The 20101-nt window shown below is 41.9% G+C and overlaps 1 protein-coding gene across 28 annotated transcripts in view; it reads right to left on the minus strand.

The window, feature by feature from the left end:
• Positions 1 to 20101, minus strand: part of LOC125902371 (muscleblind-like protein 1) — a 57583-nt gene that overhangs the window by 9515 nt on the left and 27967 nt on the right. For 18 of the 28 annotated variants that reach the window (XM_049598653.1, XM_049598652.1, XM_049598654.1 and 15 more), the window contains 3 exons: positions 3555 to 3770; positions 3139 to 3363; positions 468 to 707 (listed from right to left, as the gene is read on the minus strand). In XM_049598653.1, the coding sequence (XP_049454610.1) occupies positions 468 to 707; positions 3139 to 3363; positions 3555 to 3770 (681 nt within the window). The remainder of the gene's footprint in view (positions 1 to 467; positions 708 to 3138; positions 3364 to 3554; positions 3771 to 20101) is intronic. The other 10 variants (XM_049598665.1, XM_049598659.1, XM_049598676.1 and 7 more) reach the window with 1 other exon arrangement.

Raw genomic sequence — 20101 nt, forward strand, 5'->3', positions numbered from 1 at the left:
TCAAGAGGAAGAGAAGTAAAAGATCGGAAGTACAGGAACAAAGGTGTCACAAATAAGACCTGGCCGTCAGAGAGAGACAGAGAGAGGAACTGCTCCTCTGCTTGTGGTCTTGGATGAGATGAACAAGGAACATGGCTTTTTTTGTTCCAGATCAGAAAAGAGACAAGCTAATTGAGAGTAAAGCACCATCGTCCGATCCTCCTTCATATCATCCTGCTGTGAGCAGATTTTACCCAAACCAAGTTGCACCTTTACAATTTGACGTGGCAAAAGCAGAACTGAAACAGCTAAATAACACCAACCAGGAAGGTGAGACACTTTCAAACAATAATATGAGCCACAAAACATATTTCCTACTGGGTGACTGAACTTATAGTAGCCCTGATATAAATGTAAGAACTAAATTGCTCCTTAAGCGTGGTGTTTGTGTGTGAATGAGTGTGGCCACAGTTGTACAGACTGCTCACCATGGCCGCGGCGGCTGTGGCCTGGTTCACCTGGTGCTGGGCTGCCTTAATTTTGGCCTGCAGATGGGCCGGCGGGTGGAAGTACTTGCACTTTTCCCGAGAGCATCGACCCTTGATGTAGTCCATGCACACGGTGACGGTGTTGTCGTTGGTGTCTATCATGGTGCTGTCTGCGGGGTGGGCGAAGCGACAGTCGTTCTCCCCCCGAGAACAGTTGCCCCTCTGATATTCCCGACACACCTGGAAACAAGAGGAGAGGAAGGGCGTCAGGAGAAGACCTGAAGTTACCTACCAGCATGTGGATACAACACAAGATCAGTCCCCACTGAGACAGGATGGATTACTGAACAGGCCTACTGGGCACAGGCCCAAGGGCCCAAACTGTCAGGGGCTTCCCTGGCCTTCACCTTTAATATGTCACTCAAATCAACACATACTGACCAGGAAGAGACTCAAACTGACCACAAAGAGTTCAAAAATATAAGAAATTACCTCAAAGATACAAAATGACCCCAGATACAAAAATGACCCTAAGGAGACAAAAAATGACCCTAAAGAGACAAAAATAACCCCAAAGAAACACTAAATGACTCTAAAGAGACAAAAATAACCCTAAAGACACACAAAATGACTCAAAAGAGATAAACATATCCTCAGAGAGACACAAAATTACTCCAAAGAGAGAAAATATAACCTCAGAGACAAAATGACTTCAAAGAGACACAAAATCACCTCAAAGAGACAATAGATGAACTTCAAAGAGACACAAAATCATCCAAAAGAGTCAAAAACAACCTCAAAGGGACACAAACTGACTCCAAAGAGGAGACAAAACAACCTCAAAATGGTACAAAATGACCCCAAAGAGTCAAGAAATAACCTTGAAGAGACGCAAAACTACCCCCGAGACAATAATAACCTCAAAGATACAAAAATCACCTCAAAGAGACATAAAATCACCCAAAAGAGTCAAAAATGACCCCAAAGAGACAAAAAAACCCTCAAAGACATACAAAACAACAACAAGAAAGAGGTAAAATCACTGCAAACTATGTGTATCTTGCTCCTGTGTAGAAGAGGTGGTAGGGCCTTTAGCAGATCTGTACCCAGGGGCCAATTATTCTACAATCTGCCTCATTTATAAAATATTTCCTGCATTGTGCATTTGCGTCGTTATGTAGAATACATCAAGTATGACTCATCAAGCCTTCACTCTGTCACAATAGAGAGTTACAAACATCCATTAAGCTTAAAAATGCATGAGATCTGCAGTCCAATAGATAGATTAAAATGCTTTGCAGGGTCACATTCCTCTCGCTGTGTATGCCATTTTCTATGCCATCCTCTGTGCTGTAGTCTTTCACACCGACCATGAGATCTGCACAGATACATACACACTGTACTTCCTGTTTAACTAGAACTGTGAAATGTTGAGTTCCTGTGCTTGGTCCTGAATAAACATCACACTAAAGAAGGTGCTGCAGCTTTAGCACAGGAATAAAATGCCATGATAATGTTTTTTTTAATAAAGACCAATGATGTGTTTGTCGGAGCTGTGAGTCTCAGACATGTTTCAAAGTCTATATGTGAGACACCAGAGGGCAGCACCTTCCTTTATATTACATGTATCATGAATGCATGGGTACCGGTTACCTCCTATTCACCCTGCTTTTCTGCAGTGTGTCAGCAGTGTGTGGTTGACAGATAAATGTGTGCTTTTTAATTTTACTGACATAATTTAAAAGAGGAAACCTGTTCTACATCAGGTACACTCTGCTGAACACACACAACTGATTTTTGATGATGTACAATATTTCTGAGTTGACCCTGATTCTTTTTTTTGTGAACAAGTGATATTGAGATATTTCCAGCGCAGCAACAACAAAGTTTTATTTTGGTGGAGGTCTCAAAAGGCTTTTTTATAGACTCAACACTTGGCCATGGCAGAGGAGGACGACACAGTAATTTCTGTGCTGACAGTAGCCTTGATAGACCTCAATGCAATGCTGGCGCACCGAATGTTATGCTTTGAGTGGGAGTTACGGTTTTACTTGACTAGAAAGAACGTGTTTCTTTGCTGTTGCTGTACTATTGCCGGTGCTGTGGAAATCGTCACTGCTCTCTCTACTCAAATAAATATTCAACAAGTTCAGGCTCATCTCTGGTGCTTGTCTAATGGTGTTTTGTGAAGCGTACGGTGTGAAAGCACAAACTGTACTAGAACTAGATGAGGCAGATTAAGTGGGAGTGGGTTCATGGAAAAAAAGTAAACAAGTCTTAATTACAAATCATCTCTTGGAATTCACTTGGCATCATGAGCTGGTGAAAAATTACAGCTTATGAGCTTCTGACGGTTTTATTTGCATTTCCCTTTAATTAGCTCCTACTTTACATAATGGTACCTGCTATTAATATTACAATTCAGTTTCTGAAACAATTTATGCACGTCCAATAAGGGGTGCCGTTATTCTTATGCTTGTTAAACAACTTGTTAACAACACTTGTCTTGTTTACAGGCTCATTATCATCCTGGGCGACTCCACTCCCACTAAGAAACACATCATGAAGTAGATTTTATTAGTTTTCCTGGAACTCTTAGGGGGAGTAGGTTGATTCTATGCTCCATAAAATGTTGAGGAAACCAGGTTCTTTTCATCAGTGTGTCTCTTACCTCAAGTCTATCTGTTCTCAGCAGTTTCTGGGCCGCAGCAGCGGCAGCGTTCGGGACTTGGCTGACGGTGGGGCTGGAGGCCATGAGGACAGGGGTGCTGGGCATGATCTCCTGGGGCATCAGGCCTGGTGACACAGGGCTCAGGTAGGGATTAAAGGCTGCGGCTGCAGCTGCTGCTGCTGCACTGGCATTGGTGGCCAGGCCTGGCGTCATTGAGAACATGGGCTGGAAGAGCGCAAACAACAAGCAACGGAATTAAAATACTACGGATAAAATGTACACATAAACCACAAGCTGTGAGCTCTCTGTATGGGAATAGAGACGGACTGACGGGGGACAAATCAAAAGACGGCAAGAGCCACGCACACAGTGAGGGAGCTGTATATGTGTGAGCCTTTACATGTATGTGGTCTCACCGTGGGCAGTAGCTGTGGTATGTTCATACGTGTGTGTCCTCTCACCATAGGTGGTAGCTGCGTGCCAGGCATCATGGCGTTGGCGAGCTGCATCTGTTGAGCGAGCATGGCCATGTTCTTCTGCTGGATCAAGTTGTTCCTGCCATTGATCTCCAGCTGGGTCTTTAGGTGGGGAGGAGGGTGCAGGTACTTGCAGTTCTCTCTGGAACAACGGCCCTGAAGTGACAAAATGGGGCAACAGAGTGAGAATGACACGTATACTGCATTGGCTGTATTCACACAGGAAACATGGTAACCATCAAATTAATGGACAAGTATATGTTAACACTACTGGGGTGAAGTTCTTTTGGGAGCATCTTAGATACAAACATCACTGACAGAGGATGTTTGTGGGTTTGTGAAGTTCACCTGAGCTTGTGAAAAGAATACTTCATCCTTGTAAACACTATTGAGGAAACTGTGACACTGTATGCTAGGATGTAAGTGAAAAATGTACTGTGATTTGACCTTGTAACACCCATGACGACCTTAGGTTCTTTGTTTCTTACAGAAAAACAAAGTAACAAAGAAAAAAGAATGCTTCATCCCCAAATGATCATTTATACGCCAATTACTCGCCCCACGTTATGTTGAATTTGTAAAGAAATTTTGTTTTTCCTTGCATGCCTCTACAGTGAACGAAGAATCCAAAAAGGCAAACATTCTTAATAAACTGAAGTCATAGGGGACCACTAGATCACAACATCCATTTACAAAATCTCGCACAACTCATGCAGTATAATCCAAGTCTCATCTAGCCAGTCGTATGCTCAGTACTTTCAAAACACATGCGTTTTCACTACAACATTACCATTTAAAACATGTCTGCAAAAACAGAGCATCCACACGAGTTGTCCTTGTGTTTTAAATAACACCATTTTAAGAAAAACGCACGTATTTGGGAACTACTGAGCATACGACTATATGAGTTGTGTGAGTTTGATGTTTTGATATAGTTTTGCTGTTGTTAATCGCAGACCCCCTCTACTTCAATTTATGAAGCTCTTTTTTTCATGTTTGGATTCTTCACTCACCCAAATTCAGTGTAACACAGAGTGAGGATTTAACATACAAATGGTAATTTGGGGGGTGAAGTATTCTTTTAAGCCATGGATGGCAATGTTGGTCCGAAACGTCTCAACAAATGTAGCAAATGCTAGCATGCAAACCTGCTAAACTAAGATAGTGAACATGATAAATGGACTTAAATTTTTATAGTGCGTTTGCAGTCTTCTCACCACTCAAAGTGCTTTTATACTTCCCATTCACTCACATTCACACACTGGCGGCCAAGGTTACCATTCAAGGTGCCAACTGCTAAACATCAGTTAAGCATTCACACACTCACAAGTCAGGGTTCAGTATCTTGCCCAAGGATACTTTGACATGCGGTCAAACCGCCGATCTTCCAATAAGAGAACAACCTGAGCCACAGCAACCCACACCTGCTAAACATCAGCCTGTTACTGCTGTCACTCACGTTAGCATTTAGTTCAAACCAGCATTGTTCCCACATCTATGGCATGGCCTTTCTCATCTCATCGTACTCCAACAGTCTGTGCTATCCCTCAGTACTGACTAATTAAAACAGCATATTGAGCATTAAGACATTACATTATGAAAATGGCAAACAGTCACGTTGTTGTTACGTGCAACATCTTAACATCTGAAATGGTGTAAATGCTCAATGTCAGACACTCTAATTCTCATTAGGCCCGGGCTGAGTCTTGCACTAATTGTTAATGGCTTGCTATTTCTGTTAGTCCCAGCAGGGACAAGTGTACGTGTGTGTGTTTGTGTGTGTGCTAACCCCAGTAGGTCGTGACAGACACTGTTGCTGCTCTCCAGACGTCCATCTTAGCTACATGTCTAAGTAACGCTATAAATACCGTCCCCTCATATGATCCGTGTATATATTGTATCAGCGGTCACCCGGAGGTCACACTTCAGAGTCTTCGAATAATTATCTCAGACAGGGATCCCTTTTTGCTGCCTGCTGTGAGTATCCAATTATACCTTCAGTCTGGAGAGGAGGAGTCTACGAAGATGTCTGACACACACACACACACGCACATTCTCATGCAAGCAAGAATGCGTATACGTCGGGGGTCATGTTCGGATAACAGGTGGCAGACACACGTCACGCAAACACAAGACAAACACACACACACAAACATATCCACAGTTTAAGAAAGACGTGTATTTACTTTCAGCCCTGCGGCACAGCTGACTGTGGCAGCCTGTGCTTTCCCTCACTGACAGAGCCGTGCCCACTGGGATTCATCCCTATACCCCGTCATGACTTCATTCCCCTTTCCCATCTCCTTCACTTTCACTGACACTGGAGCACCGGACAGGTGCGAGGGGAAGGGGGTGGGGGATAAGGAGCAGAGAGAGGGGGACACTTCGCTGGAGGGGGGAGGGGGCTCTTAAATATTTTTGTTATGTCCACTTATCTGAAGTTGCTATCTCAAGTTCTCATTGGAGCTCCTTTTAAAGTGATTCACTGAGGATTGTGTTGCACAAGGCAGGTGACAGTAATGCAGAATCCATGGAGCGGGACCACAGCCATGTCTCCTCCTACTCTGTGTGCCTGTTATCTTTCCTACTGTCTCAGTTACAGAGGGGAGAGCACAGATGAAGAGTTTGTCATGGGTCTGCTTCCATGTGATAGCTCGGGCGAAGAGTTAACTGATGTGAGATATTACGTCCTACTTTTAGATGATAGTGGAGGTCTATATTCAAACTCCTCAACGACGTGAAGCAGGAGGTATTTTCCTTTGATGGAGTATCAAACAAAAGACAAAGCGCACACAGACACATATATATGGCTATAAAAATGGCACATCTGGATTTAATGACCCCAGTGTGAGTGATACACCTTCAGTGAATCAGAGACACAAGCAGATATGGAATATATCACAGTTTTTTGTGAAGAATGGAATAAGGCTGTGACGATAACCGCATCACAGCAATGCCGCGGTCACGTTTTTTTTGTCATTTTTTAAAGTCGATATAATACAGTCACTGAAAGATGCACTACATTGGCCCCTCTTTCCGCAGTCACTACTTTGTAGCCTTGCTCAATGTCTAGTCCACAGCAATATCACATCACAAGTGCTAGCCTATCAACACAGAATACTGCTGTGCCACAGGCGGCAAAGATGGAGACTGGAGCTGCTCTGGTCAGTGAGTGGACTCGGAACTGTGTGCAGGATGTAAAGCCTCGATTTTAGCAATATTGTAAGTTGAGTTCAAGTTACACTGTGCGACATGGATATGAAAAATTAGGTCCAACATCAAGTCTGATGTATGCCGAGTGTACAATGACAGCGCCTACTGAATCGCAGGCTACAACGTACGTCCATCGATGTTAACACGCAAGAACAAAACTTCATCATCCATCTACGCCGCTGCAATAGTAAGGGAAACATGAAAATAAGTATGAATCAAGCCCGTCAAGCTCATTATAGTGGCATTTATGTTTCTAGAAAAAAGTCTGAAGAAGAAGAAGAAGAATAGAAGATATTACAGAGGTTGTAATGACCATCACAATCTCTCACACTAGCATGTAATAGCATGTAATTTCAGCTGAATGAGTCCAAGAACTGCAAGAGGAGGAAGAGGGAGTGAGACTGTGCCTGGATGCAGGCAAGAAACCAGATTATTAAAGTTTGGAAAAATGCAACGCAGGGACAGTACGATCGCTTTTTCATCGTGGTAAGAAAAAAGCCGTACTGTCACAGCCTGAGTATGAAATGAATAATGTTTATAAAACTTACAAACCTATACAAAAGGAGAATTTATGTTCACTGTTAAAAGATTAAAGTAAAATTCAACAGAAGCATAACTTTCCATGCTGAGGTGAAGGTCTCCCGTTAACTTCCAAGAATGACCATGAGCTGAGCTGGCATTCAGAGGAATTCTGACACTGACAACACTCAGAGGTGTGCGCGAGTGTGTGTGTGTGTGTGTGTGTGGAAAGTGGGCGAGTGTGTTGCACATGTGTGTGAGCAGAGAGGAGCTGAAAGCAGGTTCTAATAGCACTCATCCAGAGAGTGACAATGGCATGCAGCGAGGGGAGGGTGAGAGCGTGTGGAGCGAGTGTGTGTTTGCGTTACGTGAGTTTGTGTGTGTGTGTGTGTGTGTGTGTGTGTGTGTGTGTGTGTGCAGAAGGGGCTGCAGAGGCATGGAGGATCATGTTGCGTTCACCCCGCATGACCCGGCCCATCGACCGCCACATTTACAACTGCAGCAGTTACTGTGTGGGTTAAGGTGGGAGTGCAGTGTTTGAGAAAGAAACACGTGGCTTTGACTTTAGCACATTTGCCGTTTTGTCGAATCACGGAAAGAAAGATAGCATCGACTAACACCGGCAGCCATTTTGAATAAAGAATCAGGTCCCAGAAGAGGAAACGTCAAGCTGCATAAGTGGAAGAGGGAGAGAGACATAGTGAGTCTGTAGCGAGAGCCGGGCTGCGTCAGGGAAATTTTAGAACTTGCAGAAGAAGTGATTAGTGTGGGTCAACGCATGCAGCGAGCAGAGAGAGAAAGAAATGGAGATGCAGACGGAGAGAAGGAGAAGAAAGACGCTGCCTCTCTCACATCATGTTTGTGGCTGTTACTGTGACATCAGTGGCCTTGAGGAGCAGCTAGAGACGGTGTCCACGGCAACAGAGCAGCCAGACACTCCTGCTGTAACCACACAGTGATTCCTGGAATCTTCCCCATCGCTGGCAGATACAGGAACTCAGCAAAGAAAATACTACAGATACAACCGACCCTGAAACTGCAACTAATCCAGGAGAAGAGGGCGTCCAATCATCACCTCTCTCTGTCCTGCTGTGTCCTGGCCGTTTTTTTGTGTCTGTGCTGCTCATACAACCATCACGAAAAAGCTGATTCTCACTGCAGATAAATGATAAAGACATCATCTTTAACATCTCTTATCGCTGACTGGCTTTTTTGTCTCAATCAGGGTTTCAAAACTGGAACATAGAATTACATTATCTCATTAGGCAAACACAATTTAAGGGTAATTATGCAGATAGAAAATTGGATGTGCTACAGAGACCCATAGAAGGTTTAAAATCGTATTTTTCATGGCACTGTGAGAAAATACCTGATGAGAATGTGATTAATAGTGAATAAACTGATTTGTCACTGCTGTGTGATTATGCCAGAAATGAGGAAAACAACAAAGTGAGCAGGTTCAGAGCGATTCATCCACATCATTAGTTGATTCCCCGTGTCACTGCAGGTTGATGAGCAGAGAGTTGTTACATATTTATCTTCATCAACCAAACAGTGGCGCTCACAGATTTTTTTTCATAGGGGTGGCCACATGGAGCCACTGAAAATCTTCAGAATCAGAAAGCCAGAAGTGAATTTCAGAAATTTGATTCTGCTGTTGAAATGCAAAGGCTGAAAACTCTGTCAGTGTGCAAAATACTTTGATTTCTCATTTTTCAGTTTATAGACTAATACAGGTACAGTTAACATTTTGAGCCCCACAACAATCCTGTTTTAATGTGTTATGTATCTACATGCTAGGTGATTAATTGTTCTTCAAATAGGCTGGTATTACTTTTCCATATAAGGACAAATATGCAGCTTTAATTTAAAGGAGACTATTGATGGTAAGGAACAAAACATTTACTGGGAACAAGCCCTCTCAAGTTTGTACCCGTACCCGTGAGTACAACCAATTTTCATCCAGATATCTTGAGGTGAGAGTTCAACGGACATGAACACAGCCATGCCAGTGGTTCCCTCACCAAAATTTAACCCAAATTTGGTGCGTTACTTAGCCCCCTCCCTAACAAAGCCATGCCGACGAGGCTGTTACCAATGGATGCCTTGGGTTGTCTAGTTTCACAACATACAACTCCCTTTGGGCCAACTTAAAAAATATGTGCGCCACCGTTTTGTAAGTACAGTTTCATCAGCCTCTAATTATTTTCACCAGGAGGGACCAGTGGGGGGGCTATGGAGACCCATAGAAGGATGAAAACCTAATTTTTCATAGCACAGTGAGAAAAAAGCTGATGAGAATGTAAATAAACAGATCTGTCATTGCTCTGTGCCAAAACATCACCTGTGGATGTGCCAATAAATAGCACTTAAGGGAGCCAGAGTGTGTGGAATTTTTAAAAATTGTTTCTGTGCTTATGCCAGGAATTGGAAATAAGTTTTGGAGCAATTTGTCCACGTCATTATGTGATTCCTCGCTGTCAGTGCAGGCTGACCCTGAGCATTTGTATCATGGTGGTCATGGCCCTCCCTGGTCCCCCCTTCGGGACGCCACTGCATCCAAAGTGTGTGTCAGGAATGTTTTTTTAAGAGCTGCTACCATGCTAAGCATGACAACAAGTATTTCATTATAATAGATCCTGACCACGTTGTTTTGGTTTGTTTTATGATGTGCTGTTAAAAGGGTAGGTGTTATTAGCTGTAGCCTCAGCTGGCACCTTTTTCAGACTGCAGAAGTGTCTAAGTTAGGTTAATTTACTTTACTGTAATGTTTTGCATTGTACTATTTAAGTATCTGGCATTTTCTGTGAGAGGCTGTGACTTTATCTACATGAATTTGTAGATTAATACATTATGTTCTTATTACTTTATGCAGTATGAAATAAATTCTAAATTCTTAAATTCTTTTTGTTTCATCAAGGGCCACAATTCCAAAATGACAAAACTAAAATACATTAGAGAGAGCAACATACATACATTACTAACTATTGATTACTGATAAGTGTTTCAGATCACATTTTATAAAATACTGTACTTAGTATTTGCTTGTCATATATACTTATGATAACAGAAGTGCGGATGATGGATCACAAAAAATAACTTCATGTAACAACTTGATATATATTTTTTACAGCTATTTAAAAAGGTCATTAAGGATGAATCCAATTTATTATCAAGCTCTTTAAAAATGTAATGATATATACTGTGTTGTTATATTTCCAACTCTTTAGCAAAGCAAGCCTTGCTTTTCTCCGGCTGCACAAGTGAACTTCCCCTCCTCCTTTAAGTTCAGTCCAGGCTGTGTTTTGTATTATTAGTGGGGGTCTGTGTTTCTCCTGGTGAGATCAGACTTGCTAAACTCCAGGCAGAACAGGGAACAATAATCCCACTGGCTACCGTGCAGTCTGATTGATGATAAGTTGTAATAACATGTCCCACCCTGATCGCTCTCTCCTCTAACCCTCTGCCTCTCGCTTGTAGACACACACCCTGCTTTTGTGACTATGCGGGATTTAAACAAACAATGAACCAATGTGTAAAGAATGCTGGGTGGGGCTGCATCCCATCCTTTTGAGGAGAAGAGATGAGGCATGCAGCAAGATGTGTTCATGCGCATGTGTGTGCAAGAGAGGGAGAGTGAGGCAGTGGAAAGGTGAAGAAAAACTTGCCTCTACTTAAGGGTCAGAGTAAAATACGCCCAATACACCAGTGGTTCTCAGCGTTTTTGACATGCAACCCCTCAGTACTGTCAGTTTATAGAGCGCTGAATGACTGAAGGCCAAAATACCTTTTTTGTTCTGCACCTACACTTTGACCCATCCAGACCTCTCGGGTGGTCCAGTACAGGACTGTTTACTGACCTCAGGGTTAAAACAGAACATGGAGAAACATCTCAGATTGTTTTATTTGAATAATTCCTAGAGGTCTGAAGAGGTAGGGCTGCCTAGCTTTTCATATAAACACAAAAATTAAACAAAAAAGTAACTCAATTTTGTATAGCAGACATATAGTATTTTTTCTTTCCTGTCTTGTAAAATGTCTCAAGACCCCTCAGACCTATCTTATGGCGATCAATCTAAATTTCCTATGGGCTTCAAAGTTCAAATTCTCACTTGGAAAATCATTTTTGTCACACTAATATACAGCTAGTGTTTGTCTGTTTAATATCACTAATCTGAAGCATCGCCTCTGCATATGTGAACTGAATGTCATAATGTTGATCATATCACGCAGTTACAATGTATCCAAACCTACTTTCCCTCTTATGTTTGATGCCCCCGTGTTGTGGTGCCATGTTCGGGTGTGAGACTCAATTGTGCTGCTTTGTGGTGTGAAGCTACCCTGTTCTCTGCCCTGCGTTCCAGTGACTTCTGTCTAAACATACGCAAGAGATGAAAGCCCTTTCTCCTTGCACACACTGTGAATGAAGCTTTGTTTTGCTGGAGAGCAGCAGAGACTCAAAGGGCCGAACTCGGCGGTTGGTCTCTTTGTCTACTGTGCGCTCAGATATGGCATGAAATATAAAACATATCAAGCCAGTCAATAATCTGACGATGTGCAGATCGTCTTTACATTGCACCGGAATTTCCTGAGAGGTCAGTGAGGCAGCATGCAAATCACTGGGCCGAGAATATTCAGACGTGCTGGCGTGGTCTTACTGTTTGTGTGTTTGCAAGTATTGAGCCACCAAAAGCAAGGAGCAATTCACAATCGATAACACCCTTTTACAGTAAGGTACAATTGATTTTCTTTTTGTTTTTAGCCACTTAATTCTGCATTAAATTAGCAGTAAAGTTTTTAAAGAGGGCAAAGAAGACATTAGAGATCTGCACAGTCTTAACATGATGCGGCGTTGCATCTCGCTGTGACTTGCATTTCTATATCAGACCATGAACGCACATTCATACCCTTGTGATTATGTCTCTATATCTCCCTGCTGGGACTCAGTGTACACTGTGATCCATGCTGCACAGCTTAGTGGTCAGGGAGTTTATGTGACCTGTGGAGCTTATTGAGATATGGAGGAGGGAGGGAGTGTTAATCTATGATAATAGTTACAGTATGCCCCCGATGACGCATTACCACCCTCACCAAACAACGACGGAGAGAAAAGGATTATAGGCTACGACACACAGACCACACAGAGAGTGATAAGGTCAGCCAAATAAATGTACGATTCTGTGGACGGAAAGTTTGAGTGGATTTTTTAAGTTTTCGGACATAATTTAAAGAAATGCTGCGCAAACTGGAGATGACAGTTAATGTTCCAGTATAAATACACATATGCATTAGACACAGTGGTAGCCAGACAAACCTCACTATTTATATAGACACAAACAGAGAGACACACACACAGCAATGAGTTATTCACACTTGAGAGGGTGTTGGTTCTCAGAAATGCCTCAGGTCAGATGTCACGTACACAGGAGCCCTGGATCCAAACTTAGACCTCTCTGTTTTTCTCCTGACATGCCCCCCTCTCTTGCTATCTCTTTATATCTTATCACACAAACACGCTTTCATGTGACTTTATTTACACCGCTGTTTTCTCCAGTCTCTGTTCAATGCAGCGCTGCCTCTCCTCCCGTTAGGGCTAACAAGGTTAGTTCCGTACTTTTCATTATCAGTAATAACAGAGCAATCTCGCAGGTATCGATTTGAGCTGCAGCACTTTATGAAAGCCATCCGGTACTCGCAGCGTGAGTGTGTGAGGAGGCCTGGGAACGTTCATTTAATCATCTCCGAGCTCCACTTCCCAGTGGGAGAGAGAAAGAGGAGTCATTGCGCAGAAATCACAAGGTCCGGGTGGCGGCGAGGCGTCAGTAACGACACTATTGTTTCTGAAATGACTGAGGTGTGCGCTTTCTCAGTGTCTGGGGGCCTCTCTGGCTAAGGATCAAAGTCTGACATGTATCTCAATCAGCCATTTCGAAACTTGAAAGATGAGTAATCTGGTGACATGCAATACTAATGATTAAACACTGCTTGCTTGTACCTTAGCAGAACATCTACATTAACAGCAAATGAACTTATATGACTCCCCACCACATGGACATTAATAGTGTATTTATTAAAGTCATTAAAGCTACTAATATGCTTTAAGATGAGGATTAGGCTGCCATAACAACCCTACATTGCACTACGAATCACATTTGTTAGACAGATAAGAAAAAAGGAAAAAGAAAAGTGATCATATAAATCAAAAGTAACACAGGCACACAGAATAAAAAAAATCTTTTGACCAAGATAAGAAAAGTGTACTGTATGCCTTCCCGATCTTTCTCATCTCTTTCATGCAGACTACACCCTTGTTTCCACCTCTTCCGAGTGGCAGCTTAGCAATGCATCTAAAAAACTTCAAAAGCTGAGAGAAAGTTTAGAGGCATGTCACTACTCCTTTTCTCTTTTATACGCTGTTCTTTGATCCCGCCCGTCTGTTCTCCCTCTCTAACCCTCACCACTACCTCCATCATCTGCAGAGGGTTCATTTCCCTCTCAGTTTTGTGACACCTGGATCGCAGGAACACGCACAAAAAGTCTCTCCCATCAATAGTGGAGTAATAACCACCGGGCAGATGATTAATTTGGTTTGCAGCACTAACAGATTTAATCTGTCATGTATTGTGCTAATCTGATTTCACAGACTGTAATCCTATCCACAGCTCTAATCCCACTGTCAACTGGCCTAATCCTGTTTCTGCGTGCGATTATCTCTGTCGAACTTGGCACTAGCACAAGCAGGATGCTTTCACTCTTTTTCTGTCTCTCTCGTTGCCTTTCAAGAAGAGATTTTGCCTCACGTTAACTCCTCAAATTGATTCCCTCTTGAAAAGTGAGAAATAAAACCGACAGTGGAATAGGATGATTCTATTTATTTCTGAGGCTTGTTTCTTGCTCCACAAATTCTGTACCTGTGTTAATGTGCTATAATAAGGCAGGAAAAGCATCAACTGGAATGATTCTAGTTTATTCTTTCCTTTTCAATCACTCGGTGGCCACAGGTCCTTAAAAAGTATTAAACTGTGTTAAATTCAGATTGGATGGGTTTTAAATGTTTTTTAGTCCCATGACTGTGTGGATTTCTGATGTTGGCACTTCGGGAAACATCATTTTAACCAGAGGGAAACACTATTCGACAGGGGAACAGACTTAAACACAACACCTGCGTGCACGCAATGCCCCTATTTTCACCCTCCTCTATGCATTTAGATCATGCAATAAATATGCATCATTAAACTTCGGTCTTGCTAGCAAGCCTGCTGTTTAGTTTACTCTTTCTGTGCAGATGCAGATGTCATCAGTGTCATTTTACCTTACTGTTAATTTTGAACTGACGTCAATGCGTTTACTTGGAAAGAGCTTGTTTTACTTTTGGTGTGCATTTCCTTCGCAATCTTAAGTACTACATCGTAGGTAACTGGACGTTCCTTGAAGAAATTTCGACTCTCATCCAAGACGCTTCTTCAGTTCTGATGTTCTTGGCTGAGAGGCGAAACGTCTTCAAGAAACGCAAGCGAGTCCAGTTGCCTAGAATATAGCACTTTTTAACCATGACTTGGATGACTGAGAATATTCACCTACATTTCCTCTTAAATTTAATCTGAAGTGGTATGAAAAAGGTCTTAAATTTAACTTGTGTATATATGTACAGACCCTGTATAAGGGCAAGTTTCTTACCAAAATAAATGTACTCTTTTCCAATAAATGAACAGTCTGAATTAAGAGTGAGTCAAGTGAGAATAGCTACAACAACCAATCATATCTGACCAACAAATCAGCCCAAAGTCCAGTCCAGCATCATGTAAATGCAAGTAATGCTTGCATGAGATATAGATCAGCATATTATCTACCAGGTGCCACTATGAGTAATAGACAATGAGGATGCAGTGCAGTGTGAGGGAGTGTAAACAGAGAGCCCAGCAGTCCATTCATGTAACACGAAACTAATCAGGGCTAACACTAATTGGACCTCAGGTGGTGCCCCTGTTTCAGGTCAAAAAACAAGGACACATGATGGATCATGACTAGCCAAAATGGAGACATCATCTGTGAGTGCGCTGGTGATGTGTTTCCTCCTCACTTGTTTCACTTCCCAGAGTTTGAGCTCAATGTCAAATAAAAACTTTGTACAATGAGTCTGCTGCAATCAGCAAAAAGGGAAAGTAATTAAGACCAATGCCTTGGGTTTGACAGGCCCAGACACTGTGATTCTGGGAAGGAATGCGCTTTAACAACAACAACAAAAAAAAAAACAACTTAGACACAGAAAGAGCAATTGAGCAAGTAAAAAGCAGATGGACAGCTATCAGCTATGTTTTTCCTTGTTGCCTCACGTTCTCGTGCCTTTCACCACCAGCAGGCATTTCACCGTGTAGCTTCTCGTTCATGTTTTGGCATCAACATAGAGATAAGGGGGCAGGGTATAGTTGACTGATGGACCTAACAGCTGGCGAGAGGGAGGAGCGGCGTGAAAAGGTGTTGAGAGAGCTGAGTCTAAGTGAGTGGCTGTGCCCTCAAGCTCCTCTTCTCCACTCTCACCTGTCTAATGGGAGGATAATGGCTGCGCTGACTGACTGGCTGTGTGACTGTAAGAGGTAATGAAAAAGTCGACAAGAAAGAGGGAGAAACAGAAAGTTTGAGACGGGGATGGATAGAGGTAATTCGGAAAAGCAAAATCAGTTTTTAGGCTGACGGTACATTGAGACTAAAACTATTTCACCTTATAATATTCAGTTTTATTTTGAAGGAGCTTTAAAGTCCCTTAGATTCCCTTGAGAACAAACCCCGTTTTTAATACTAGTTTTGTTTGACCTATGATATCTGCAATTACATCAATTCACATCCAGACATTTTTGATTTTTAATTATTGGTGGCGGAGTCTGCCATTCCTGTGCTGGATTTAAAGTGCCTATCTAAAAACAGGGGATTCACAGGAAAACATGCATGCATGTAATCTTGGAAACGCTAGGTGTTTTTCAGTGCCGTTAGCCTCAAAACCACAAGCAATAAAACCGCCGTTTTCTGTAATATTTTCTTTAATAAAGCAATGTGAGTTTGTTTGGCTGCACTGTAAACTGATAGACCTTTTCGTCCTCTGTTGTAGTCAGTAGCCAATTTTACACTGCCTCTTCAAGGCAGGAGTTTACCACCGTTATGCCGCCTTCCTGTTCTGTAGAAAAGGTACAATCGCTGAATGGGGGGACAGAGTTGTCCTGCCTTTAAAGTGGCATCAGAGGTAGTAACAATGTCGAAACAGCGTCTGTGTTACCAGGACAGTCAGCAGGATGGGATCATGGGTAGCACTTGTGTGATGTTTTGATGATTCATTAAATGTGCAGATCACTGCAGGAGAATTAAAAGGTAGCTGTTAGCAGTTAGCAGCTAACTCAAAGAAGAAGAACGGCGGCCGAAAATGTCCACAATTTGGGAAAACAATGTCCCAAACGTCCGAGCAGAGAACGAGATCAGCCACTATATTGACAAAGATGGTAAATAATAGTTATTGTTTAGAAAGCGCTGCCAACACGTATGTTACATGTCACACTAGAGGTCATCTACATATCACGCCTGTCAACGCCTCTTTTGCTTCCATGATGTCGGCATGCAGTCTAAAATCACACATTGGAGCTGCATGATTCTGCCATGGTTTGGTGCTGTGTAAAAATGCAAAGGTGGCATAAAGTAGGGACTTCGTAGTGGCCCTATAGCACAATCTCTGTGTTAAAAGTTTTAATTGCAATGCCATTTTACTAAATGAAAATACATGTATTTTAGATGTAAGTGGCTGCATTTATTTTCCTTATACATCTTTTTTTTAAATTCAGTGAGATGCAGTTATACTGAAAAAATTAAGAAAAAAATTAAAATTAAGTTCCACATAGGGGTCATTTCTGGTGAAGACAGAAATGTTTTCATGCTTATGTCTGCAGGACGGAGCCAACCATAACATCTGGCTTGAAATTCCTTTGTCACAAGCATTAAGAAGCTACGCCTATGCAAAACTGGTTTAAAAATTAGGCTTGATGAGGGCTCATTCCTTTCTACAGTATGTATGGATATAAATAGCTTTTAATTTGATTGTGTAAAAGTTTAAATAAATGTTAATGTTTGCTCTGATGTAGTTTCCTGCCTTTAATAGTTGCTTGTAATCCCATTTTATACGTTTTATCCAATAAACTCCTGGAATCCATCAATACAAACCGAGTGACATCACCAGTACCTGCGTGTGCATGCATGTTGTTCGAGTTTAAAATTATGTAGAGCCGCAATCTCGGCTTTGATCTGTCAATGTTTGTGAACTGGTGAAGCAAACAAACCCTCAGGCTATGTGAGGTTTTATGGTATGTCTGTATGTTGAAGAGAGAGACAGAGAGGCGAGAGAATTCATCATTGTATCAGTGGTGTTATAAAGAGGCCCACTGTGATGGAGGGACAGGGACGGCTGACACTGAGAAGAAAAGACAGGCTGTTGTCGCTGATCTTCCGTCACATAAGCTCACAGAGAAGACGTGCAGCCAAACTGATCTGACAAGGATGCACACACCATGGAATGAGCAGACCAAAGAATGTCTCTGTGTATGTGTCTGTGAGTGTCTGTGTGTGAAGGCCTGGATTAGACTGGTCCAAACACAAATCGCTCTAGCATGAAAGTGAGACATACGAAAGAAAAAACCCCTCAACACCAGGACACGGAGATGTAAAAGATCCTACTTAGTGAAATAAAAGCCTCTGCAATGTGACTCAGCTCTTATCAAGTGAAACCTGCTCATTTTAATCAGAGGAGACTGAGCACAGCCAAACAGATGACACTGTGATATGAATAGCTCTCTTCTAGTAAAAGCCGAATGTTATGGATGACTGAATCCTAGCCTTGTTAATTTAAAGCAGAGAATTTTTCATTGTGGATGCACCCACAGATATCCCATTAAAAATCCAATTAGGATGGAGATCCCGTGCGCTGACTGCAGAGGAGAGGAGCCCATATGGATCCAGGAAAATGTCTGTCTGAACTATAGCTTCACTGCAGTACCCCGACTTGAGATGAGCACGGTGCTCCTGAAAACAAACCTTGCTGATCAGAGATGTGATGAAACTTTCATCCCGATAACACATTTGTCTTGGTCAGACGCTGACATTATAACACTCTGCACAGGTGTCCTATTTCCTTTTTTTCCCTCAGTCTCGTCTTTGGGCTTGTAACTTTTGGCGAGAAGCCAGTGAAGCAAGCAATGTGAGGATCACACGTCTAGAAGTGGCTTTGGATTCCACACGCCCATCTGCGGCTTTTGTGCAGATAAACAGTGCAGTGGGGTTGTGTCTGAATGTGGCACAGAGCTATTTAGACAACAATCCGCGGAGGGAGTTTAATCTGTTTATGTCAAATACTGTAGACAGTTTAACGTGTCTAATTATTTCCTCACAGGTTTATTTATTATTCTCACTTGTGTTTATTATGTGTTGGACAGGGTTCCCACAGCTTAAAGTAAGTTCACTTTAAGCTTTTTTAAGCCTGTATAAATGCCACTTGGAATAAAATTTAAGACCAATATTACAATAACAAAAAATAGAGATGAGTTTTCTTTGTGATTATTTGCTTCTCACTCTGTATGTGGTATTCCACTTAATAGATTTTCGAGTCTGAAGAACTTTTTGCATAAACTTTTTTGATCTCTGTGACATTAATGTGAGAAGCATTTAGTAAATTCTTTAAAAAATAATAAATAAATAACATAGATGTTACCAATTATTTCAAGATATTACAATCCAACATCAGAAAAAAAACCCATAAAATCCTACTTTCCATGTCTTAGCAATTTTAAGACTTTACAGATTTGATTTTAAATATTTTAATACTAATTAAAGCTGTATTTTTAGGTTAATTAATTAATTGCCTTTAAAGACCTTTTACAGATCCACAGGAACACCGGTTGTAGCATCCAGAAAAAAAACATATAACTTTTTTTGTTAAATAGTAATGGACTTGCGCCTGTATAGCGCTTTTCTAGTCCTTCGACAACTAAAAGCACTTTCAAGACATGCATATCATAACAACATAGGAATTTTAAAATGGGCTTTAAGCTAGGATTAAAATAAAACTATACTGAGATAAATGACACACTTAAACTAAACTCTGCTGCTATGGTTTTTGTCACTGGCTACATAAATGACAACTGTTGCCTACACATGGCCATGTGCAGTTTGTGACAACACTGTCAAATATACATTAGCCTTCTGAACTCACAACCATGTGCTTATACACACACAGACACACACACACAAAACATGACGTGTTGATCTTACTGCCCAGAGATTGGCTGGATAGTGTGTTTAAAATCATAAAAAACACTGTCGACTAGCAACACAGCTAATATTTACCCCACATGTCTGTCTGGCCAGCCACCTCTCAGCGCATGTGTGTGTGTGTTTAGCCTGACTGTTCCATCTAACCGCTGAACATAAACATGCTGTCAAAATATGGTCAGCAACATGAGAGGAAAGACAGATAGAGACACAGACAGCAAGAGAGACAGAGAGATAGAGACACAGAGAGAGATAAATAAGAGGTATTTGCCCGCCCTCTGCTCTGCAGGAATGTAATCTTGGCTCAGACCAGTGTGGTAACACAAAGAAACCCGCTGCAACAGCACTACTAATACAGATACAACACACACACGCACATGTGCATGTGCGCACACTTGATCTCTTTCTCTCAGACATGATGACAGTGGGTGTGTCACACTGGCAGGTACACAAAG

Source organism: Epinephelus fuscoguttatus, linkage group LG15 (assembly GCF_011397635.1).
Source record: "Epinephelus fuscoguttatus linkage group LG15, E.fuscoguttatus.final_Chr_v1".
NCBI classification, from domain to species: domain Eukaryota; kingdom Metazoa; phylum Chordata; class Actinopteri; order Perciformes; family Serranidae; genus Epinephelus; species Epinephelus fuscoguttatus.